Source organism: Camellia sinensis, chromosome 8 (assembly GCF_055761805.1).
Source record: "Camellia sinensis isolate YWXY chromosome 8, ASM5576180v1, whole genome shotgun sequence".
Classification (NCBI taxonomy): domain Eukaryota; kingdom Viridiplantae; phylum Streptophyta; class Magnoliopsida; order Ericales; family Theaceae; genus Camellia; species Camellia sinensis.
The window spans coordinates 143,551,087-143,572,873 of record NC_138968.1 but is presented as its reverse complement, the minus strand read 5'-3'; the positions used below and the strand labels follow the sequence as shown (position 1 = coordinate 143,572,873).

General features: G+C 37.1%; 2 protein-coding genes across 3 annotated transcripts in view; one reads left to right on the top strand and one right to left on the bottom strand.

The window, feature by feature from the left end:
* Nucleotides 1-448: 448 nt before the first annotated feature.
* Nucleotides 449-2,114, bottom strand: LOC145788612 (serine/threonine-protein kinase TOR-like). 2 transcript variants are annotated; one of them, XR_014337189.1, is made up of 3 exons: nucleotides 1,798-2,109; nucleotides 1,050-1,223; nucleotides 449-974 (listed from the first exon to the last, which is right to left on the bottom strand). XR_014337189.1 is itself a non-coding variant. In XM_028223085.2 (3 exons), exons 1-3 carry the CDS (start codon nucleotides 2,004-2,006, stop codon nucleotides 882-884), a joined length of 372 nt encoding a protein of 123 aa, XP_028078886.2. In that variant the 5' UTR covers nucleotides 2,007-2,114; the 3' UTR covers nucleotides 450-881. The 2 variants fall into 2 exon arrangements, 1 of the variants encoding a protein (XP_028078886.2); XM_028223085.2 differs by having other exon boundaries at nucleotides 450-974; nucleotides 1,902-2,114.
* An 11,982-nt stretch (nucleotides 2,115-14,096) lies between these two features.
* Nucleotides 14,097-21,787, top strand: part of LOC114266467 (uncharacterized) — an 80,480-nt gene continuing 72,789 nt past the window's right edge. The window contains exons 1-6 of the mRNA XM_082885635.1: nucleotides 14,097-14,137; nucleotides 16,550-16,622; nucleotides 16,749-16,852; nucleotides 17,096-17,222; nucleotides 17,305-17,399; nucleotides 17,644-17,767. Coding sequence (XP_082741761.1) covers nucleotides 14,097-14,137; nucleotides 16,550-16,622; nucleotides 16,749-16,852; nucleotides 17,096-17,222; nucleotides 17,305-17,399; nucleotides 17,644-17,767 — 564 coding nt within the window. The remainder of the gene's footprint in view (nucleotides 14,138-16,549; nucleotides 16,623-16,748; nucleotides 16,853-17,095; nucleotides 17,223-17,304; nucleotides 17,400-17,643; nucleotides 17,768-21,787) is intronic.

Here is a 21,787-nt window from a genome sequence, read left to right as displayed (position 1 = left end):
TAACCATTTGAACAGCAGAAGATTTTAATAGAGGTTACAACACAACAACATAAGGTATTTGCAATTTTTTGAAATCTATAGAAGTAACAAACACCAGAGAGAAAGGCCAAAGCCAAGAAGAGAACAAAATGAAACAAACAAACAGACTACCATAAACAGCATCCAAATCAAGCGAAAAAAAAAAGAAAAAGGCAGTTTGGTGTTGCTTTCTAGTACAATCATAGGATCAATCGAAATTGGGTCATGATTCTGAATACGGATGTAGTTAGACTGACACCTATGTGATCTTTTAGAAATTCACATACAGAAGTATAAGGAGTCGGGACTCACATTCTACTGGTTCCCTATAGTTAATGAGTGCATCTAAAGTCATCTACATTTAGTTACCATATCAGTTGAATTGAAAAGAAAGACCGTACACAGTGCACAAGTCTCACGCATAAGTGTAGGAGTAGCAGTTAGGTCTGATTTCCCTGACCCATGCCACAACATATCAGTTTAATTATGTATTGTTAAATGCACATGAACAATTACAGATGAAGAGCAAGACAATGTGAAATAATAAATTGAAACATAACTAATTTCTTTTTCTTCTTTTAAATAGTAACAAACAAACCATTTCCCTAACATCCATACAGGTTCAAAAAGATAAAATTACCAACTCTGTTATCTTGCTGCATTAACATCAAAGAAATTAGAGGATCCACCTACTGTCTAATAATGTGTTTACTAAGTTAATCCAGCATTCCAAAAAAAAAAAAAAAAATTGATGATTTTTACTTGTCAATGTAAATTATACTATGGTCAATGACCAAAAATTGTTGCTACAAAATAGAGGGGTAAAATTGGCAACCACAGGAATATAGAAAGATAGAATGCAATCATATGAGAAGGAATAAGAAACTAACCAACGCAGCAAGCTCAGTAGCTAAACATTTCCTTGCTCTCTCAACAAATTCGCGTGCTTCATCATACTGGAGATAAGAGTACCAGACTTTGATCAATAATTAATAAACCTAATTAGAAAAACTAACATAAAAATAGAATACCTTCATCTTGTGAACTAGTAGGACAGCCCTGAAAAATGTGCCATTACTACTTCCATCACCAGTAGCAGCAGTGTTTCCCAAAACCCGCAGTTTGGTTTCATCGCCATCATCCAGTCGAGAAACGTATTCTGCCATCTGATCCCACTCTCCCATGTTCCACGCAGCCCTAGCAGCCTGGAACAACCATGTCAGATGCTTAGAGTAATTCCAACAGCTTCCCTAAAGCTATTTTTTAGCCATTTTTAAGGAGTTTTGTTCCAAAAAAACCACTCTCCAACAACAGGCCATTTGGGTTTAGCCAAATGTAGCTAGCTTTCCATGTTCCCTAAATAATAATATAATATTATGTACAATATTTTGGTATTGTTAATTTTGGTTATTGATAGCCATTTGCTGACACATTTTGGTTGAAAAGCTCAATGCCCTCTGGACATCTAGCTCTCTTGTTAATGTGAGTTGTGCTATTTAAACATCAATTAACATGTAACTCTTGCATTGATGCCGTTTGTGTTCTACCGATTCAATTACTATTTGAAATAATTAATGATGTCCCCCCGCTTTGAATAAAAAAGGGTAAATATGCTTACTATATGTTGAGGTTGGATACTGCCATTACAATCAAATTATAAATTTTTATATTTGAGTTAGAAATTAATAAAAAATAATATTTCAAAAAAATAGAGAAAGAATAAGGAGTAGTGCTGGAGTAGCTTCATGAAAAAGTGATTCCCTAAAATAGGGAACTCACTTTTTAACTAAAATTTGGAGAAGGAATATCAAGCCTTGTTGGAGTTGCTCTTAGGTAAGAGTCTTAAGAATATATTTAACAGCCACCTAATGCCAAAAACAAACCAGTGGTGCCATTTCCAGTCGAGCAGCTGGCTCAACAGGGGTCCAATATTCCTTGCATAGGTTGTTAAGCTCTTCCCAACGAGCCAATGCAGCAAGGCATCGCATACGTCCTGAAGAACACACAAAATGGAAAAAGTACAGCCATTAGCACAACAAATATAATACTAAATTTTTTTAAGTTTTTGGAACTACAGAATGATCTGCAACACACGCACACACAAACATGACCATACTCCTATGTTACGACACAGTGAAGAAGGTAAAGCAAGTGTGCATTCCTTCATGATCTGCTAACAAACAGAAGACAAAGCCCTAATCACATATGCAATACACAACAGAGATGAATAAATATCATGAGCACATAGCAACGAAGTTTCATAGACTTTCGTAATATTTATTTCCTAGCTGCAAAATACAATGACACCACAACTAAAATTGGCAGCTTTATATGTCCCATTGCCCATTCCAAAATAGCCCACTATTTGTAGAATCCAAAACATAAGCAAATGCAAGATTTGCTAGGTACAGAACAGTACAAAACCCATTTGAAAAGATGACTTCCTGATTAAAGATTCCATATCAACGTGCATATGCAAAAGAAAATGGCGCTTAATTAAATTACATGTTTTATGCATTTAGATTTGAACAAAATTATGGTTTTTGTTAAATTCCATAACCATAACCAAATGAGAGATGTTCGAAAAACTGTGAATTCAGTACAAGCATCATAATCAAATCACTGCATTACATTGACATTGCCCTCTAATGTCCAGTACAAGCAATTAAATTAAACTACTACACTTGACAATGGTTCCTTTTATGGAAATTTATTATAGTAAGAGGCAAGGCAAGTTACAGATGATTAACAAGTTTACAATCCATCAGAGGATGTGCGTCACACTAAACTATATTTTAGCATTTTTACATTTTTTTTGGTATCATAATGCTCACTCCTTACACTGAAATTATATTTAAAAAAAGGGTACTGATTCACTATCACTACTATCATTATGCCATTTTCCAAAACTGATGCTAAAGGCTATAATAAATTCTGCTCTGACTTTTTATGTATAAAACTGTAATAAAAATCTATAGTGTCTATCAATGAAGTGTATTGCACACTAAAATCCTGCCCAGATCAAGTTTCTTTATTATGTCCAAAATAAAGACCTGCAACATAACATATGTTGATAAAGCCAGGAAACAAAGAATGCTAGCCTATCCATTGAGCATCGTGTGCATGACTTTGGTGTCACTACTAAATATATACCAATTATACAAAACCAAATGGCCAAGAGAACATATAAATAGAACCTCAAAGAGAAACCTCCAAAAAATAAATATAAATAAATAAATAAATCCAAAAACAACTTGTATGATTTGGAAATTTGAAACAAGATTATAAACTGAATATGGACACAAGAAGAAGAAAAAGGAAACAATAATCTAACCGTTGCCGCAATGAGAAGGGTAATTGGGTAATTGCGAGATTCACAACCATCGTGAATATGTGGAAAAAATTCAGACCTTAGAAAGGAAATAGGTCCCCCTGTACACAGCAATATGATTATCTATAAACAAAATACATACCCAGGTAGATATGTAGATATATTTATATACCTATACATAATTTCCCAGATGAATATATATTAGTACATTGCTTCAAGCCTCAGCCATTACAACATGACAAAGAATTCAATGCAGCAATGTGGAACTTCAAATCCTATTCATCGAAGTGGAACCAGAGAACATGAACTTGTTTACAGATGACAAATTTTGATTGATTGCCCCATTGTATTCAAAATGATATAATTCAATAAACAGAGTTAAACCAGGAGAAGCAAATGAACAAGGAAATTTGTGTCAAATTTTTATACCCACAACTTAATTACTTTGCAAGAGCAAACTTTCCCTTATACAATTTCAAGTGCCTGAGTAAACATTGAAATTCACAAATACATAATATATAGAGTTACATAGATAGGTGTGTTTACCTGAGGAGGACGAAGGATATCGACATAGCAGAGGTGCTGAACTGAGAAGAACATCAAGGAGAGTGTGTGAGATTGAGGGATAGAGAGAGGGAGAGAGAACAAGATTAAGAGGCCAGAGAAATTCTTATTGAGAGAGAGAGAGATGAACATAAAATAAAATAAATAAAAAAAACACATTCAAAAACAAAAATTTAGAAAATTAAAATAAAAATAAAAATAAAAAAAACCAGAGCATACTAGCTTCTAATGAGATGAGAATATCAACAAAAAAACCTTCTCTTGTAATGCTTGTACAAAGGCCTCAGAGGCATCACCACTAGCAATAGCCACAAAGTTTTACGATGATTTTCTCAAACCAACTAATCAACCAATAAACACGAAAAAAATCATAAAAAGAACAAAAAATTAGAACAAATCGAGCAATTTATGGATCAAAGAACCGAGCAGAGGTAAAAAAAAAAAAAAAAAAAAAGAAGCAAAAACAGAACTGATGACAGATCTGCATTGCGATGCTGAATACATATACATATGCATATAAGCATTCATGTAATTATGCATTGATAGGACGCTATGTACACAATGAAGCTCAAAGATAGTCTTTGTGTGTGTGTGTGCGCGCGCGCGTAATGTAGGTAAATTTTGAGGTAGGTGAAACGCATGAGAGGTGAGCTTACTCTGCGGCATTTGAGTGCTCCGAGAGAACTTTTCCATGGTAGAGTTAGGGTTTCTCTGCGACGAATCGCGCAAATTGCAGAGAGAGAGTAGATAATGTGTACGCAAATACAAAGAGAGCGAGATAGTGTGTGAGAGAGAGATTGAGAGATTGAGAGATCGAGAGAGGGAGAGAGATTGAGAGGGAGAGAGATTGAGAGATCGAGATAGAGAGATCAATCGATTGAGATCAAGAGGGATAGAGAGATTCATATCGGTGAGCAAAAGCGAGTGAGAGAGGTTGAGCAAGCCAAGCTAGGGCAAAACTAAGGAAATGGAGCAAATAAGTAAAAGAAAAAAAGAGAAGTAAAAATATAAATTGGAGCTTTTTTTTTTTTTTTTTTTTTGCGACGGCCAAACAAGCAGTCGCAAAAAAATAGTCGCAAAAGGTCAATTTTCTAGTAGTGATTTCTGCTGACAATTAATTGAAAACCATGGGCAAAATTGTCTTTTGACTAGTTGGGTGAAGATTATGTCTGAAGCGACGTCCTAGTGCAATTTGAATCCATTCTTAATTTCCTTAATCTTTTAGCTCCATTTTTGTCTTCCTCAATTTTTCTAACACTTGAAACTTGAAAATTATGAAAAAAAAACTATACGCATTACATTTCCAAAAGGAAAGATCTGTTGAGGATCGGGGGCACACCAGGGAACTCAAACAAGCAATAACACACAAGATTTAACGTGGTTCGGCAAGTCGCCTACGTCCACGGGCAGCGGATTCACTATATTGAACAAAATTGTAATTACAACACTCTGTAATTCTCACTCTCTCTTTGCTCTCTAAGCCTCTCACCTCTCAGCTGTACGTTTTCAACTCTCCTTAGTTTCTCTATATATAGAGATTACAAAGGCAAGAGGCACCCTTTGAAATGAGCTGGCTGCCAGCCCATTTCGGTGGCTTTCCAGATTGCTTCATGGCCTCATGGCCAGAAGCACGTTGAGGTGTTTTGTGACAGTCAGAGTGCCATTTGTTTGGCAAAGAACCAGGTTCATCATGCCCGCACCAAGCACATTGATGTCCGTTTCCATTTCATCCGAGAAATTGTGAATGAAGGGGATATTCTGCTTCAAAAGATTGGTACTGCAGATAATCCGGCCGATATGCTCACAAAGGTAGTTTCTGGGATCAAGTTCCAACATTGTTTGGACTTGGTCAACATCTCTCGGAACTGAGCACCTTCGGGTGCATGGTAGTGTTGATCGATCACTATGTTGGATAAGAGAATCCTCGCCAAGGTGGAGATTTGTTGAGTTGGCTACAGAGATTCTGGCCATGTGAAGGAAAGTAGCAGCCAGCTACATGGTGGGGAAGCCATGTGAGTTGGCCATGAGGCCATGAGGCCATGAAGCAATCTGGAAAGCCACCGAAATGGGCTGGCAGCCGGCTCATTTCAAAGGGTGCCTCTTGCCTTTGTAATCTCTATATATAGAGAAGCTAAGGAGAGTTGAAAACGTACAGCTGAGAGGTGAGAGGCTTAGAGAGCAAAGAGAGAGTGAGAATTACAGAGTGTTGTAATTACAATTTTGTTCAATATAGTGAATCCGCTGCCCGTGGACGTAGGCGACTTTCCGAACCACGTTAAATCTTGTGTGTTATTGCTTGTTTGAGTTCCCTGGTGTGCCCCCGATCCTCAACAATTGGTATCAGAGCTCGGGTTGCGAAAAATCGAATTTTTTCCGAAAGTGCCCAGATTTCGAAGTGCTCAAAATCCACTTTTGACCATACCAGGAGGAAGAACTCCCCGAGAGGAGTCCAGAACAGCAAAAACAGAGCCCAGAAGCCTCCACACGCGCCCTCACGCGCTCTCTGAACAAAGCGCGTCAGCCCTAGTCTCACCACGCGCCACCACGCACCGTTCAGGCAACCGGCGCGTGATCCCAGTCTCACCCACGCGCCACACGCGCGTCTCCAGGAAGAAGACGAGCCACGTGGCACCACGTCAGCGCCACGCCAGCACCGCGTCAGCGCCATGTCATCCGCCACGTCAGCGCCCCGTGTCCGACAGTCAGCCACGTGTCAGCCCAGTCAGCCTGAGCCGCTGACCAAGCTGAGCCGTTGAGCCGGTGCCGCGTTGACCGCGCCGCCGATCCTCCGTTGACCGCGCCGCCTGAGCTGTTGACCAGAGAAATTATCGGGTGCATCTCAGCGCACCAGATTTTGCAGATCTGACCCGTCCAAAGTGTTTTTGCCAGATCGGAGCCATTCGGAGTCCGTTTTTGACGATCCAATAGTGCTTCCCAACTATTTGGAGTATTCCGGACACATCTGTACGGTCAGTTTTTTGAATTGAAGTTTCTAAAAAATGGCAGAATCTAGAGCAACCGAGTCCGTAAGTAATTCAGCCAGTACAAGCACTTCTAGGCATTGGACTCCGGTGTCCCATGCCAAGTTCGAGGTAGAGAAGTTCGATGGAAGCAGTAACTTCGGCATGTGGAGATGCGAAGTTAAGGATATGCTTGTCCAAATGAACCTGCACTTCACTCTGGGAGACAAACCAGATGACCTGGACGAGATAGAATGGGAGAGGGTGAATCTCCTGGCTTGCAGTTCCATCCGACTTTGCCTTGCAAAAGAGAAGAAGTATGCCTTTACAGAATATGATATTGCGAAGAAGCTTTGGAAGGCGCTGGAAGATAAGTTCATGACAAAGAGCATTGAGAACCGGCTCTACTTGAGGAAGAGGTTGTTTCGTTTCGACTACATTAAAGGTATTTCGATGAACGAACACCTAAATAACTTCAACAAAATTATTACGGATTTGAAGAATTTGGATGATCACGTTGGTGATGAAGACAAAGCACTGTTATTGTTAAATTCCTTGCCTGACTCGTATGATCATCTCACTACTACTTTACTGTACGGTAAAGAGAAGATCAAGTATATTGATGTTACAAACGCCTTGGTGAACAATGAGTTCAGAAGGAAAGATAAGTCTGCAAATAGGGACTCAACATCCGAGGCATTAACAGTCAGAGGCAGAACAAATAACAGAAGAAATACAAGGCGAGGAAAGTCTCGCTCAAAATCCAGGGGGAAACCTTCAGACAAAAGACGTCTTGCAAAAGACGAGTGTGCAGCTTGTCACGAGAAGGGACATTGGGCAAAAGATTGTCCAAATAAAGACAAGACAGAAGAGAAGGTGAATATTGCACGAGATGGAGATAATGATGAAAGAGGAGCCTTCACAGTTTCATCATATGGCCAGTCGGATGAATGGATAATAGATTCCGGATGTTCATTCCATATGTGTCCTAACAAGCAGTGGTTCTCGAGCTTACGAGAGTTCGATGGAGGAGTTGTGTTGATGGGCAACGACCAAGCTTGCTAGACAAAGGGGATTGGAACAATTAAACTGAAGATCCATGATGGAACAATCAGAATTCTTGAAGATGTACGGTATGTACCAGATCTAACCAAGAATCTCATCTCAGTGGGAGTTTTAGACTCCAAAGGTTACAGAGTAACCATGGAAGGTGGAGTCCTTAAAGTTATTCGAGGAGCATTGGTTGCAATGAAGGGTACTCGACAGGGAAATTTATATTTCCTAGATGGCTCTACAGTCACAGGGAAAGTGGCTGTCTTCACCAGTTCCAGCTCAGAAGATGATGCATCAGACACTTCCAAACTTTGGCACATGCGCCTAGGGCATGTCGGTGAGAAGGCTTTACAAGGGTTGGTAAAGCAAGGCCTGTTGAAAGGCGCCAAGACGGGGAAGCTTGAGTTCTGCGAGCATTGTGTATTGGGCAAGCAAACAAGAATCAAGTTTGGTACTGCAATTCACCGTACCAAAGGGATTCTAGACTACGTCCACACCGACGTATGGGGTCCTTCCAAGACTGCTTCGTTGGGAGGTAAACACTACTTTGTGTCGTTCATTGATGATTTCTCTAGAAGAGTTTGGATTTATACAATGAAACACAAAGATGAAGTCTTAGACATCTTTCTTACGTGGAAGAAGATGATTGAGACCCAGACAGGCAGACGGATCAAGAAGCTCAGATCTGACAATGGTGGAGAATATACATCAGATCCCTTCTTTGAGGTTTGCCAGAATGCAGGGATAGTAAGACATTTCACAGTTCCTGGAACTCCGCAGCAGAATGGAGTTGCAGAACGCATGAACCGCACTTTGGTGGAGAAAGTCCGGTGTATGCTGTCACAGTCTGGATTGAGCAAGGCATTTTGGGGCGAGGCATTGAACTATGCTCGTCATCTTGTCAACAGACTACCTACTGCAGCATTAGATGGGAAGACTCCCATGGAGGTATGGTCAGGAGTCCCAGTTACTGATTATGATCAGTTACGTATCTTTGGATGTCCAGCATATTTTCATGTTACAGAATCTAAGTTGGATCCAAGAGCCAAGAAAGCCATCTTCTTGGGCTTCGGTGACGGTGTCAAGGGATACAGACTGTGGTGCCCTGAATCAAAGAAAGTTCTCATTAGAAGAGACGTTACCTTTGATGAGTCTGCAATGCTGAAGCAACCAGATCCTCAACAGAATGAAGAAGCATTGAAGAAGTCAGTGCAGGTGGAGTTTGAGACTCCAGCAAAGACTAGTCAACCAATCAACCATCCTGAAGAAGTCTCAGAGGATAGCTCTGAAGAGAGTTCAGATGAAAATGAAGATCCAGAGGCTCCGCAACAATCAGAACCCATTGCAATCAGGAAAGGAAAAAGGGTTACTAAGAAACCCAGTTGGATGACCGATATGGTAGCCTATGCACTTCCAATCATTGAAGACAATATTCCTTACACTTTCAAAGAAGCTGTGCATAATGCAGAAAGTGTCAAATGGAAGGAGGCTATGGATGAAGAGATCGGGTCACTTCACAAGAACCAGACTTGGGAGTTGGTGCAACTTCCAAAAGGCAAGAAAGCAATTGGGTATAAGTGGGTTTACACCAAGAAGGAAGGCATTCCAGGCAGAGACAACATCAGATTCAAAGCTAGATTGGTAGCTAAAGGCTATGCTCAGAAGGAAGGAATAGACTACAATGAGGTATTCTCACCTGTTGTGAAGCACACGTCTATTCGCATCTTGTTAGCTTTGGTTGCACAGTTTGATCTCGAGCTCGCCCAACTCGACGTCAAAACTGCCTTCTTACATGGAGATCTTGAAGAGGAGATATACAGGCCCCAGCCAGATGGTTTCAAAATTACTGGAAAAGAGAATTGGGCCTGTAAGCTGAACAAATCGTTGTACGGATTGAAGCAATCCCCGAGACAGTGGTACAAGCGATTTGATCGGTTCATGATGGAGACAGAATACACAAGAAGTCAATTTGATCATTGTGTATATTTCCGTAAGCTTCCCGACGGTTCCTTCATCTATTTGCTCTTATATGTAGATGATATGCTGATTGCATCTACGAGCAAGGTGGAGATTCACAAACTCAAGGCACAGTTAGCAAGGGAGTTTGCAATGAAGGATTTGGGAGAAGCAAAGAAAGTTCTTGGCATGGAGATCAAGAGAGACAGGAAGAAGGGCACGGTTTGTCTGACACAAACCCAGTATCTGAAAAAGGTGTTAGACAGATTTGGCATCAATGGGAAAACCAAAGCTGTAAGTACACCATTGGCCCCTCATTTCAAGCTTAGTGCTTCGTTGTCTCCACGCACAGAAGAAGAACGGAAGCATATGGCACAGGCTCCATATGCAAATGCAGTTGGTGCATTAATGTATGCTATGGTTTGTACACGGCCTGACATCTCGCATGCTGTGAGTATGGTAAGCAGGTATATGCATGATCCAGGAAAAAATCACTGGCAGGCAGTGAAATGGATCCTAAGGTACATACATGGCACGGTCAATCTGGGATTGAAGTTCGAGAGAGATAACCGACTCGGGCAGAATTTGGAAGGATATGTGGACTCAGATTATGCTGGTGACTTAGACAAACGCCGGTCAACAACAGGGTATTTATTTATGCTTGCTAAAGGGCCGGTAAGTTGGAGGTCAACGCTTCAGTCAATGGTGGCTTTGTCTACTACAGAGGCAGAGTACATGGCAGTGACGGAAGCCTTTAAAGAAGCTATTTGGCTACATGGGTTGATTGAAGACTTGGGAATTGTTCAGAAGCACGTTGAGGTGTTTTGTGACAGTCAGAGTGCCATTTGTTTGGCAAAGAACCAGGTTCATCATGCCCGCACCAAGCACATTGATGTCCGTTTCCATTTCATCCGAGAAATTGTGAATGAAGGGGATATTCTGCTTCAAAAGATTGGTACTGCAGATAATCCGGCCGATATGCTCACAAAGGTAGTTTCTGGGATCAAGTTCCAACATTGTTTGGACTTGGTCAACATCTCTCGGAACTGAGCACCTTCGGGTGCATGGCAGTGTTGATCGATCACTATGTTGGATAAGAGAATCCTCGCCAAGGTGGAGATTTGTTGAGTTGGCTACAGAGATTCTGGCCATGTGAAGGAAAGTAGCAGCCAGCTACATGGTGGGGAAGCCATGTGAGTTGGCCATGAGGCCATGAGGCCATGAAGCAATCTGGAAAGCCACCGAAATGGGCTGGCAGCCAGCTCATTTCAAAGGGTGCCTCTTGCCTTTGTAATCTCTATATATAGAGAAGCTAAGGAGAGTTGAAAACGTACAGCTGAGAGGTGAGAGGCTTAGAGAGCAAAGAGAGAGTGAGAATTACAGAGTGTTGTAATTACAATTTTGTTCAATATAGTGAATCCGCTGCCCGTGGACGTAGGCGACTTTCCGAACCACGTTAAATCTTGTGTGTTATTGCTTGTTTGAGTTCCCTGGTGTGCCCCCGATCCTCAACAAGATCAAATTACCATTTAAAAATATTAATTCTTAGTATAGAAGTCAGTCTGTGGACTAACATAATTTTTAATATATTTTTTCCTGTATGGTAGAACTAGTCCAAGTTTGTGAGAAAGCTTATTTAATCTGTAGTGAAACTACAAATAAATTTGCCTCTTTGCAATGCAAGATCTATGTTGTAAAAGCCCTTTAACAACCAAGTTCATTCAAACAATTTAACAAAGGAAAAAAAGAAGAATACTCTCTCCTTATTGACACTCTTCCATGACAACATGTCATTGGCCAGTTTCCTATGATGAATTTGGGAATTAATCTCAACTTTTGAAATAAAACATATCTCTAAGATATTTTGACATATTTTCAAAAACTCTTATGCTTTATTATGTAGATATATGCATGTACATTAGATTAACTTTCTCACATTTCAATCTCTCTTCTCTTTGTTTCACTTTTATCACCGTTGCTCTCTATTGGCGCCAACATCGTTTTCCACTGTCGTTCACAATAGAACTCTTTCTCTATCATCTTCATTACCACCGTCACTCCTCACATCTACAACCCCATATTTGAAATCATTCACAGTCGTCATCATCAAAAAATGAAGGTTTGCGATGTTCACAAACCTCATATCTAAGATCCTTCACACATACACACACACATGTGTGTGTGTGTGTGTGTCACTCACTATTTATGCTCTCTCTCTTTGAACTCTGTCTCTCTATCTATCTTTCTTCTTCTTATGATGCTCTGTTATTTGAATAGTAAAATTTTACTCTGGTTCATGACACAACATTCTCTTGCAAAGCTATCAACACAGCTCGTTTTCGAGTAAAGTTTTACTCTGAATCAAAGTAAATTTTACTATGATTCAAAGTGAATTTTACTGTCGTTAAGCAGATCAACATATTTGAGAATCATTCACAGTCGTCGTCACTGAAAAATGAAGGCTTGCGATGTTCACAAACCTCATATTTAAGATCCTTCACACACACACACACACACTCTTTCTCTTTCTCTCTCTCTCTCTCTCTCTTTCTCTCTATTTGTGTGTGTGTGTGTGTCTGTGTCACTCACTATTTATGCTCTCTCTCTCTCCTTCTTTTTATCATGTTGCTCTATCTTTGAACTTTTTCTCCTTATCTGTCTTTCTTCTTCTTATGATGCTCTATTATTTGAATAGTAAAATTTTACTCTGGTTCATGACACAATACTCTCTTGCAAAGCTATCCACGCAGCTTGTTTCCAAGTAAAGTTTTACTCTGAATCAGAGTAAATTTTACTATGATTCAAAGTGAATTTTACTGTCATTAAGCAGATCAACATATTGTTAACTAGAGTAAAATTTTACTATTACAAAAAACAGAGTGCGTACTAAATAAACAAACCAAATTCAAATTTTATTTTTAAATATATGAACAAACAAATAAAAAGCTCTTTCGTTTGGTTTAGTTTTTAAATTATGATTTAAGTTTTGTGTTATATTTTGAGTTTTGAGTTTTGAGATTTTGAAATGAGTTTTGAAAAGAATTTTGAGTTGTATTTTAAGTTTTGAGTTTTTGAGTTTTGAGTTGTATTTTGAAATTTTTCGAGTTTATTTTTTTAAATATTTACAATTTTTCTTAATTTTATTTTTTTAGGGTAAATATTTTTATTGTAAATATTTATTTTTTTTAATGTGTGCTGCATTGACTATATTTGTACACAGTATTTATTTTAAATATTTTTTAAAATGTTTTTAAAATTATTTTATTTTATTTTTTAAGTATTTAATTTTTAATTTTTTTAAATTTTTTGATCACCCATATATATATATATATATATATATATATAAATCATAACAAATTATTAGGTCAACACTTAAAAAAATAAAAAAATAAAAAATATTTTTCTTTCAAAAAAAAAATATTTAAAAAAAATAAAAATAAAAATAATTTTATAGAACAAAATAAAAAATATTTTTTTGGAATTTCTTTTTTCAACAGAGACGAGTTTTGAAAAGAATTTGGTTATGAGTTTTGAAAATAGTTTTTGAATTGAGTTTTGAAAATTTTATTTGATTATGAATTTTGAGAAGAGTTTTGAATTTATTTTTATCTAAATCATGATTTGAGTTGAAAATCAAACGGAGTAAATGTTATTTTGCCTCCTAAACTTTCATGTGTTTTTCAATTTGACTCTCAGACTTTGATTAATATTAATTTTACACCAAAACTTTCGAAATTTTGATCAATTTAGCCCTTGCCGTTACATTCTGTCTACAATTAGACGGAACGTGTTGACGCGACATCAAAATTTATTTAGAATTTCATTTTATCCCAAAACTATACCTTAAAAATTAATTTGTTCTCCAAATATAAACAAAATTAAATTTAAATATTTAATAAATAATTTTTTATCTTAATAATAAAAAATTAAATTTTAAATAATATATAACGAAACATAATTTTTAAATGCATATTAAAACTTTACTGGTCATCATTTTGATTATAAAAATTGTACTATCTTTTATCAAAAAAATCATAACTTACTCCTAATGTTTAGCCTTTTTTTTTTAGCCCAAGTGTCATTGAACAATTAATTCAAAAGTAATGACTACGGCAACTCAGGGTTTTGAGAATTGAATTCCAGCCTCCTTTGGGCTCTACACTAGTTGATATTTCATCGGGCGACGTGGGCTTGAAGTTGTTTCTCGGTGCAAGATGATAGATCTATTAATCAACCTTGTCATTCGGCCGCCCAGGTATATTCATCTCTTGTACCCTCTGTATGTGACACGTTAGTGTTTTTTTTTGGCTTGAAATTATTGCATGCCCGACCACCTGATTATTTGCATTTGTTTGCTTTATTTTTTCGCATCTGACAATGCTTCACTTGTTTGTTGGACCTATTATTGGCTTCTGATTACATTTTGTGTGTTTTTTTTTTTTTTTTGGTTAGAGGGGAAGCTTGTGATTACATTTGAATGTTGCCGTTAACTACAACTATATATTAGGCTTTGTTTGGCAAAGGTTATTTTTTGGTTTTTTAGGTTAAAATTCATAAAAAGATAAAATATGATAAAATAATTAATAAGATAAAATATTACATCAAACTCATAATCACTTCACTTTTTCTTTCAAAAATATCACATCTAATTACAAAAAAAAATTTAATCACCTTTGCAAATACAAAAATTTTAATATATTAAAATAGTTAAAACTTAATAAAATAGCGAAGGTTCCAAACAAGAGCTATATGTCTTGAGCTTTTAAATAGACTGCTGACAATTAATTGGAAACCATGGGCAAAATTGTTTGTGCTCTCCATAGAGGGAGTAAGTGATGTCTAAAAGCTTCTATTTCTGCTGACAATTAATTGAAAACCATGGGCAAAATTGTCTTTTGACTAGTTGGGTGAAGATTATGTTTGAAGCGACGTCCTAGTGCAACTTGAATCCATTCTTAATTACCCACATAAATACAAGACTATTGAACATATGCAAACTGCCAAAACATAGGTGCTCACCCCGATCAGGAAGAGCTTTCAAGTCAGAACAGAAACGATTAAATTCATCAGCCCAATTGTTCAAGATAGAAGCAGGTGCACCAACCAGAGAAGACCCCCATATATTTTTCCTGTATGGCAGAACCAGTCCAAGTTTGTGAGAAAGCTTATTTAATCTGTAGTGAAACTACAAATAAATTTGCCTCTTTGCAACGCAAGATCTATGTTGTAAAAGCCCTTTAACAACCAAGTTCATTCAAACAATTTAACAAAGGAAAAAAAGAAGAATACTCTCTCCTTATTGACACTCTTCCATGACAACATGTCTTTGGCCAGTTTCCTTGTACGAATTGCAGCACCCCTCATCAATTTAAGTGATCTACTCACCTTCCTTTTCACTTGAAAAAGAAAAAGCACCAGTAAGCTTCAAAAACAAAACTATAAATATGACAAGATTTTGGGGCCTATACTTACCCACCCTTCCTCGGCTTCTAGGCCCAAATCTCTTCTCATTAGCCATCATTGCAGCCAATGACCCAAATCAAGGGAACCCTTTAGGTAACAGGCAAAATCAACAATACTGCTAGCTTTTCATAAGCTTTAATTATCCTATGAGTGATGCTGCGCCCAAAATCCAAGTAACTAGGTTCATAAATTGATCTACAAAGTGTTTTCCAAATTTGAATAAAGAAAAAATATCATTTCAAAGTTCAAATGTCAGTGAAACAGATCTGCACTTATACTAGTTTTTGAGAAAAAATGAAACCTATTAATGCCATATTCCAGAGCAAAATCTACTTGATGATTATTTCTCAGCTTTGAGGACTAACATCGTTGAGAAGATCTGGTGTTGATTCAATTTTATTTAACCCACCTTGAAGCTCATTTCTCAATTTCGAAACCTTGGAACTACAATTTTTGGACTGGCATCCCAATTTGAGTAGTTTTAGGACTTGCAGAGGAATTATTGAGCCTCCTCTTGTACTTTTGAATGTGTTCTCCAATCATTGCTTGATACTGCTCCTTTGTAATATGCACATTGTAATTGCCGTTTTCGTCCTCATCACTACCATATGCTTAAATTATAATGAAGAAAAAGTTGCAGACAGTGATGCTGCAACTCTGTAGCCTGGTAGAACAAGGGCAATATTGTCCCTCTATTCATTCAATATGGTGGAAAAACTACTGCCCAATCATTCAGTCAATTCTAAGTGTGTGCATTACTCTCGCTGTTAAAAATGCACGGAAAAAAATGATAATTTCTCTTTTTAGTCATGAACACCAAGTTTAAGTGTTGCTTTTGAAGTTCGAGCGTATGTGTTTTCAACGTAAACCACCTAGGACAAAATGAAATTAACCCAAAAAAATTCTCCCAAGTTGCTTTACTTAATGCTTCAGGTTTTCTTACTACCCCCAAAAACATTCTTTCAAGTTGTCCTCGTGCCCAATAGCACCAATTGACTGGAACAAATTAGTCATTAGTCTCTGCAAATAGCCGATTAGATTGACCACTTCTATCATCTCATACTTTAAATGGTGGTGCCCTCACACTCTCTCATGTTATTAACTTGTACCTTAATGTTATACAGCATTTATGAGATTTTGCTAGCGTTTCTCAATGTTCAATCTTCCTTGTATTTGTCGTTCCATCTATATGCTGGATATGCAGGGCCAATTATAATCCATTACAGGGAAAGGATTTTACTATTGCGGGCAGAAAATACAAAAGACGGGACCTTGAGGCAAGTGTGGACATCCATTACCAAACTTTCAGCTTCCATTGCCACTACCTATTTACAATACGCATTCTGTTTCATATTTATTATGGTTTTAAGCTTCGCAGACTACGTATTATTTCGAATTTGCAGCTAAGGAATCAAAGAGGCCACACCTTGCAGTGCCGTCATTTTGTGCCTTCACCTTTCCCAGAAGACACTCCCCTACCTTGTGTTATATACTGCCATGGAAACAGGTTTGTCACAATCACTGAAGATATTTTATTGCCAGAAAACTTAATGCTTGACTGTGGGTTTAGCACTCATATGTATTAGTGAATCTTGTACGTGTAATATTTGCATATTGTTCTCAAAATATTCCTTGCTTGAGAAGATATATTGCTTATATCACTCTCTGAAAGAATTTGGAGTCTCTATGAAGAGTGCTTCACATATTAAGAGGTGGAAAATTAATCATTTTGTTCCTGTGGACCTTGCAGTGGATGCAGGATAGAAGCATTGGAGGCTGCTGCAATTCTTCTTCCATCCAATATTACTGTATTTACTCTTGATTTTTCGGGTTCTGGCTTGTCTGATGGTGATTATGTGAGCATTGGTTGGTATGAGGTGCATTTTTCTCTTTCTCCGTGTTAATGATATCCTCGAGGTGTTTGTCAAGCTTGTTAGTTTCTTTTCGTCTGCATGCCAGAAAGATGATCTCAAGGTTGTGGTGTCTTATTTGAGAAGCAGTGAACAAATATCATGCATCGGTCTTTGGGGACGTTCTATGGGTGCAGTCATTAGGTATCGCATCTTGACCCTTCTCTACCCAATTACTATTATATTTGTTTATCATAATTGTCTTTGTTATTGGGGAAGTCAATCTCCTAAAACTAAAACTTTTTGAGACCAGCAGACCAATCAAATCGACAACCATTTTAGTTTTAAATTATGTCTGAGGCATTAATTGGTAATCACTTTTCTTACTGTATGATATATTATTAGACTCCAGAAATGTGATGCTCTGATTTTGTTTGATGTAATGCAGTCTTCTTTATGGAGCAGAAGACCCATCTATAGATGGAATGGTGTTGGACAATGCCTTTTCAAACTTATTTGAAGTCGTGATGGAACTTTTGAATGTGTACAAGATCCGGCTTCCAAAATTTATAGTATGGGTCTCTTTTTGAATATGTGTGCATGTGTATATGTATATTGTACATGCATATATATATATATATATATTATACATAAACATATAGACGTGTATACATCAATAGATGTGAGGAGACATTTATCTTGAGTGCTTGTTGAGGATATTCAATCAAAGCCTAAGAGCAGCTCAAAGATCACTCGCAGCTCAGGTTGCAGCTCATGTTATAGTTCAATGAGTCTAACTACATGAAGCCTAGCTGCAGCTGAGTATCTGTGGCTGCATTAGCTTAAAGTTGTTATATGAGCTATGGATTAGTTAGATAGTTTGTTAGGGAGTTAGTTTGTTAGAAAGTTAGTTACAAGTAATTACACTACAAGAATTAACACATTTGCCGACCAAAAAATTGGTCGGCAAAAGTCTAATTTTTGGTCGGCAAAACATATTCCCGACCAATTTTTTTGGTCGCCAAGTTGGTCGGCAATTGAGGGTCGCGGAAAGTAATTAGCGACTAAAAAGATTTTTAGTCGGCAAAACATTCTATTTGGCGACTAAATTGTTGGTCGCTAAACATATAATTATTGCGACTAACCTATTTAGTCGCGAAAAGACTTTGGTCGGCAAAAATTACATTCAATGACCATACATGTTAGTCGCTAATTTGGTCGGCAAAAATTATTTTCAACGACCAACAAAATTGGTCGGCAAAAATTACATTCCACGACCAAAACTTCTTCGTCGCTAAATATATTTTTTCTACGACCAAAAAATTTGGTCGCCATTTGTTACTTTTCGCAACCAAAACTTTTGGTCGGCAAAAGTGAGATTCCACGACCAAGAACTGTTTTGGTCGGCAATAGATGTATTTTTTGCGACCAAAACTCTTGGTCGGCAATTGTCATTTTTTGCGAAAAAAAATTATTTATTTGTCGCGACTAATAAATTGGTCGCCAAAAGCAAGAAAACAATACACCTGTAATTCCTAATAATTCATTCAATCCATAATAAACCTATAATTTCAAAGCATCATTCAAATCAACTGAATCATTAACATTTGACAAAATACATAATTCATTAACATTCGACACAATACAACTATTCTAAGTTTTCATTCACAAGTCACATCCATCTAGTATAACAATTTGAAACATAACTATTTGTTATCCATGCGCAGCTATCAACAAATAAAACTACTAATATTTGTTATCCATACACATCCATCCAAAAATATTTAATCCTCCCAAAAATGCTTATACTGTCAAGTAGTCTTGTACAATTTAGCTTCGTGCACGAGATCATCCATCATCCATCTATACCAAAGAAAATGAGAAATAATGTTAGGTTTGGTTTTTAATGACAATATTTGAAATGGGTAATTAAATTATCAATTTCAGAGAATCGTAAGTTCAAATCAAAATTTCTAACTCATTTGCAGGTAATTAAATTATCAATTTCAGAGTATAAGCTACTAATTACAAATTTAAAATGGGTATTAACAGATTGGACAATGAGACTCATGTTTACACAGAGAAAAGTGCAAGGTTCATATATGGTCATGGCAAACACAATCAAGCTTGACAAGCACAGACAGACATAGAAGACTACTATAGTGTTGAAAACAATCTCTCTTATTTATGGTTTTCTCTGTTTTTTCATTTCTTTTCTTTTCTTTTTCTTTGTTTATGGTTTATTTGTTTCTCCTTATGTAGTTACTCCAAAGGAATGATCCTGAAAAGTTTGTGAAGCCCGGAATCGACCCTCCTAAGGGTGTTCTATGTTATGGTCCACCTAGTACCGGTAAGACACTTTTAGCTAGAGCTGTGGCTAATAGAACTGATGCGTGTTTCATCCGTGTTATTGGAAGTGAACTTGTTAAGAAATATGTTAGGGAGGGTGCCCGTCTGGTTCGTGAACTATTTCAGATGGCACGTTCCAAAAAAGCTTGTATCGTGTTTTTTGATGAACTAGATGCCATAGGAGGTGCACGTTTTGATGATGGTGTGGGTGGAGACAATGAGGTTCAGCGCACTATGCTTCAAATTGTGAATCAGCTTGATGGATTTGATGCTCGAGGGAACATCAAAGTTTTGATGGCAACAAATCGACCAGACACTCTAAACCCTTTTGTTACTAGTGGATCCGTGGTTGGTGCTATTTGATTATATAGTCCATCAAATGTATCATCATGACAGTTTGAGATTTGCAATAGCTTTGTTGTGCTAAAAAAAAAAAAAAAATTGTCTAACTTTTTATGTGCCACCACCAAGGTCGAACACAAGGATGTTCTTCTCACCGCCTTTACTGTCGAATCCATAGGCAATAGCTGCAGCAGATGGTTCATTTAAAATTCTAGCAACATTCAGCCCAGCAATAATACCAGCATCCTTGGTAGCTTGCCTTTGGGCATCATTAAAGTAGGCTACAGGTTGCAAAAAAAAGTAAAAGGGAGTACCACAGCATCCTTGGAAGAGTGGAGAACAATAGTAGTAATTTAGAAGAGTTCTACTCACCAACAACTGTGACAACAGCATCCTTAATTGAATTTCTTCCCAAGGAATGCCTCACAGTCTCCTTTATCTTAATTAGAATCATAGCACTGACCTTCTCAGGGCTACATACCTTGGGCTTTGCATCCTTAATCTTAACTTCGATACAAGGCTTTCCATCTTTATTCACAATTTTGTGAGGAACAAGCTTCATATCCCTTTGGATTGTTATTTTGTAATTTTAAAATTGTATTTGATTTATTTTATTTGATATTTGCATTTTTTTAGGAATAAGCTTATAACGTTATATTAGTTTCCTAGTTTTTTGGATTATCCTACAATATCTCCTAAATACCTAAATTATGGTTATTTAAAGACGCATTAATGTATACTAATTGGGCCCTTTTTCTTTTTTTTTTTTAATTGTGTATATAATAAGACTTCAAGTAATCATCTAAAGAAGTCAAAATTCCAACAGCATTCAAATGGTAGAGAGTCCATCTAGCAAAACATTATATCATTAAATCGAGCTTCTAGCACATAAAATTTATTGGGGGGGGGGGGAAATTCAAAAAGGGCATCTAGACAGATAGGTTGATCAAATAGAGCAATAGTTATCAGCTTCAAACTAACGACTAAAAATGACCATTTTCAAATGTAATGATATCATAGTTTAGAAAATGACCAGTGTTGGGCTGCTTGTGTAAGTTTTTAATTGTGTTTTAAAAATGACCATTTAAAAATACAGGGATGATCTGCAATAATATCATAAATATTCATCAAGCTCCCCGCAATAAGCACACATCGAATGAAACACAATGCAAGAATCAACGGAATAATTTGCGCTACCTTTGAGAAAGAATATAGTTCCAAACAATGTTTAGGGAAAAAAAAAGGTCTAACTTAATAGCAAGGGACCAGTACTTACAAGAGCTTGGCATTTTTCATCCAAAGAGCACGACTGAGGCGCCTAGACTGTTTCTTAAAATGAAAAGCACTGTCTTGCATTGTTGCTGTTTTGTCAACAAGAAGCTCAATCCGGTCACCCCTTTCCAGTTTGCTATATGTCAACAAGAAACTGTTCTAAAGTTATGCGTGATTTAAATAAGAAACTTGAACAGTTACATACAAGCAATTTGGGTATATCAGAAAATGAGTGACACTAGCTGAGTTGTGTGCTTCATATAGTAGTATAGAAAGTGTGTGTGTGTGTGTATATATATACATATATATAGAGAGAGAGCATACTTCTTCATAAGTTTCTCCTTTTGCTCCCAACAGAACAAGAAAGGCACTGATCAACGCCTCATTAGCTTCATGCAAAAGAAAATCCAAAGACGCCTCGGCCTCTGATTCCGACAAGTCAACTCGATTAATCAAAGACTCAATTTTTCAATTTTTAGTAAACTTTTTTGTCTTTAGTAGACTTTTTCAATTTTTTTTTGGATTTTAAGAGATTTTAGAGTAAAAGTCCCTGGAATTTTAAAAATATAAATTAAAATTTTAACAGTCCACTAAAGATGACAAAAGCCAATTATAAAAGCTGTTTTTTT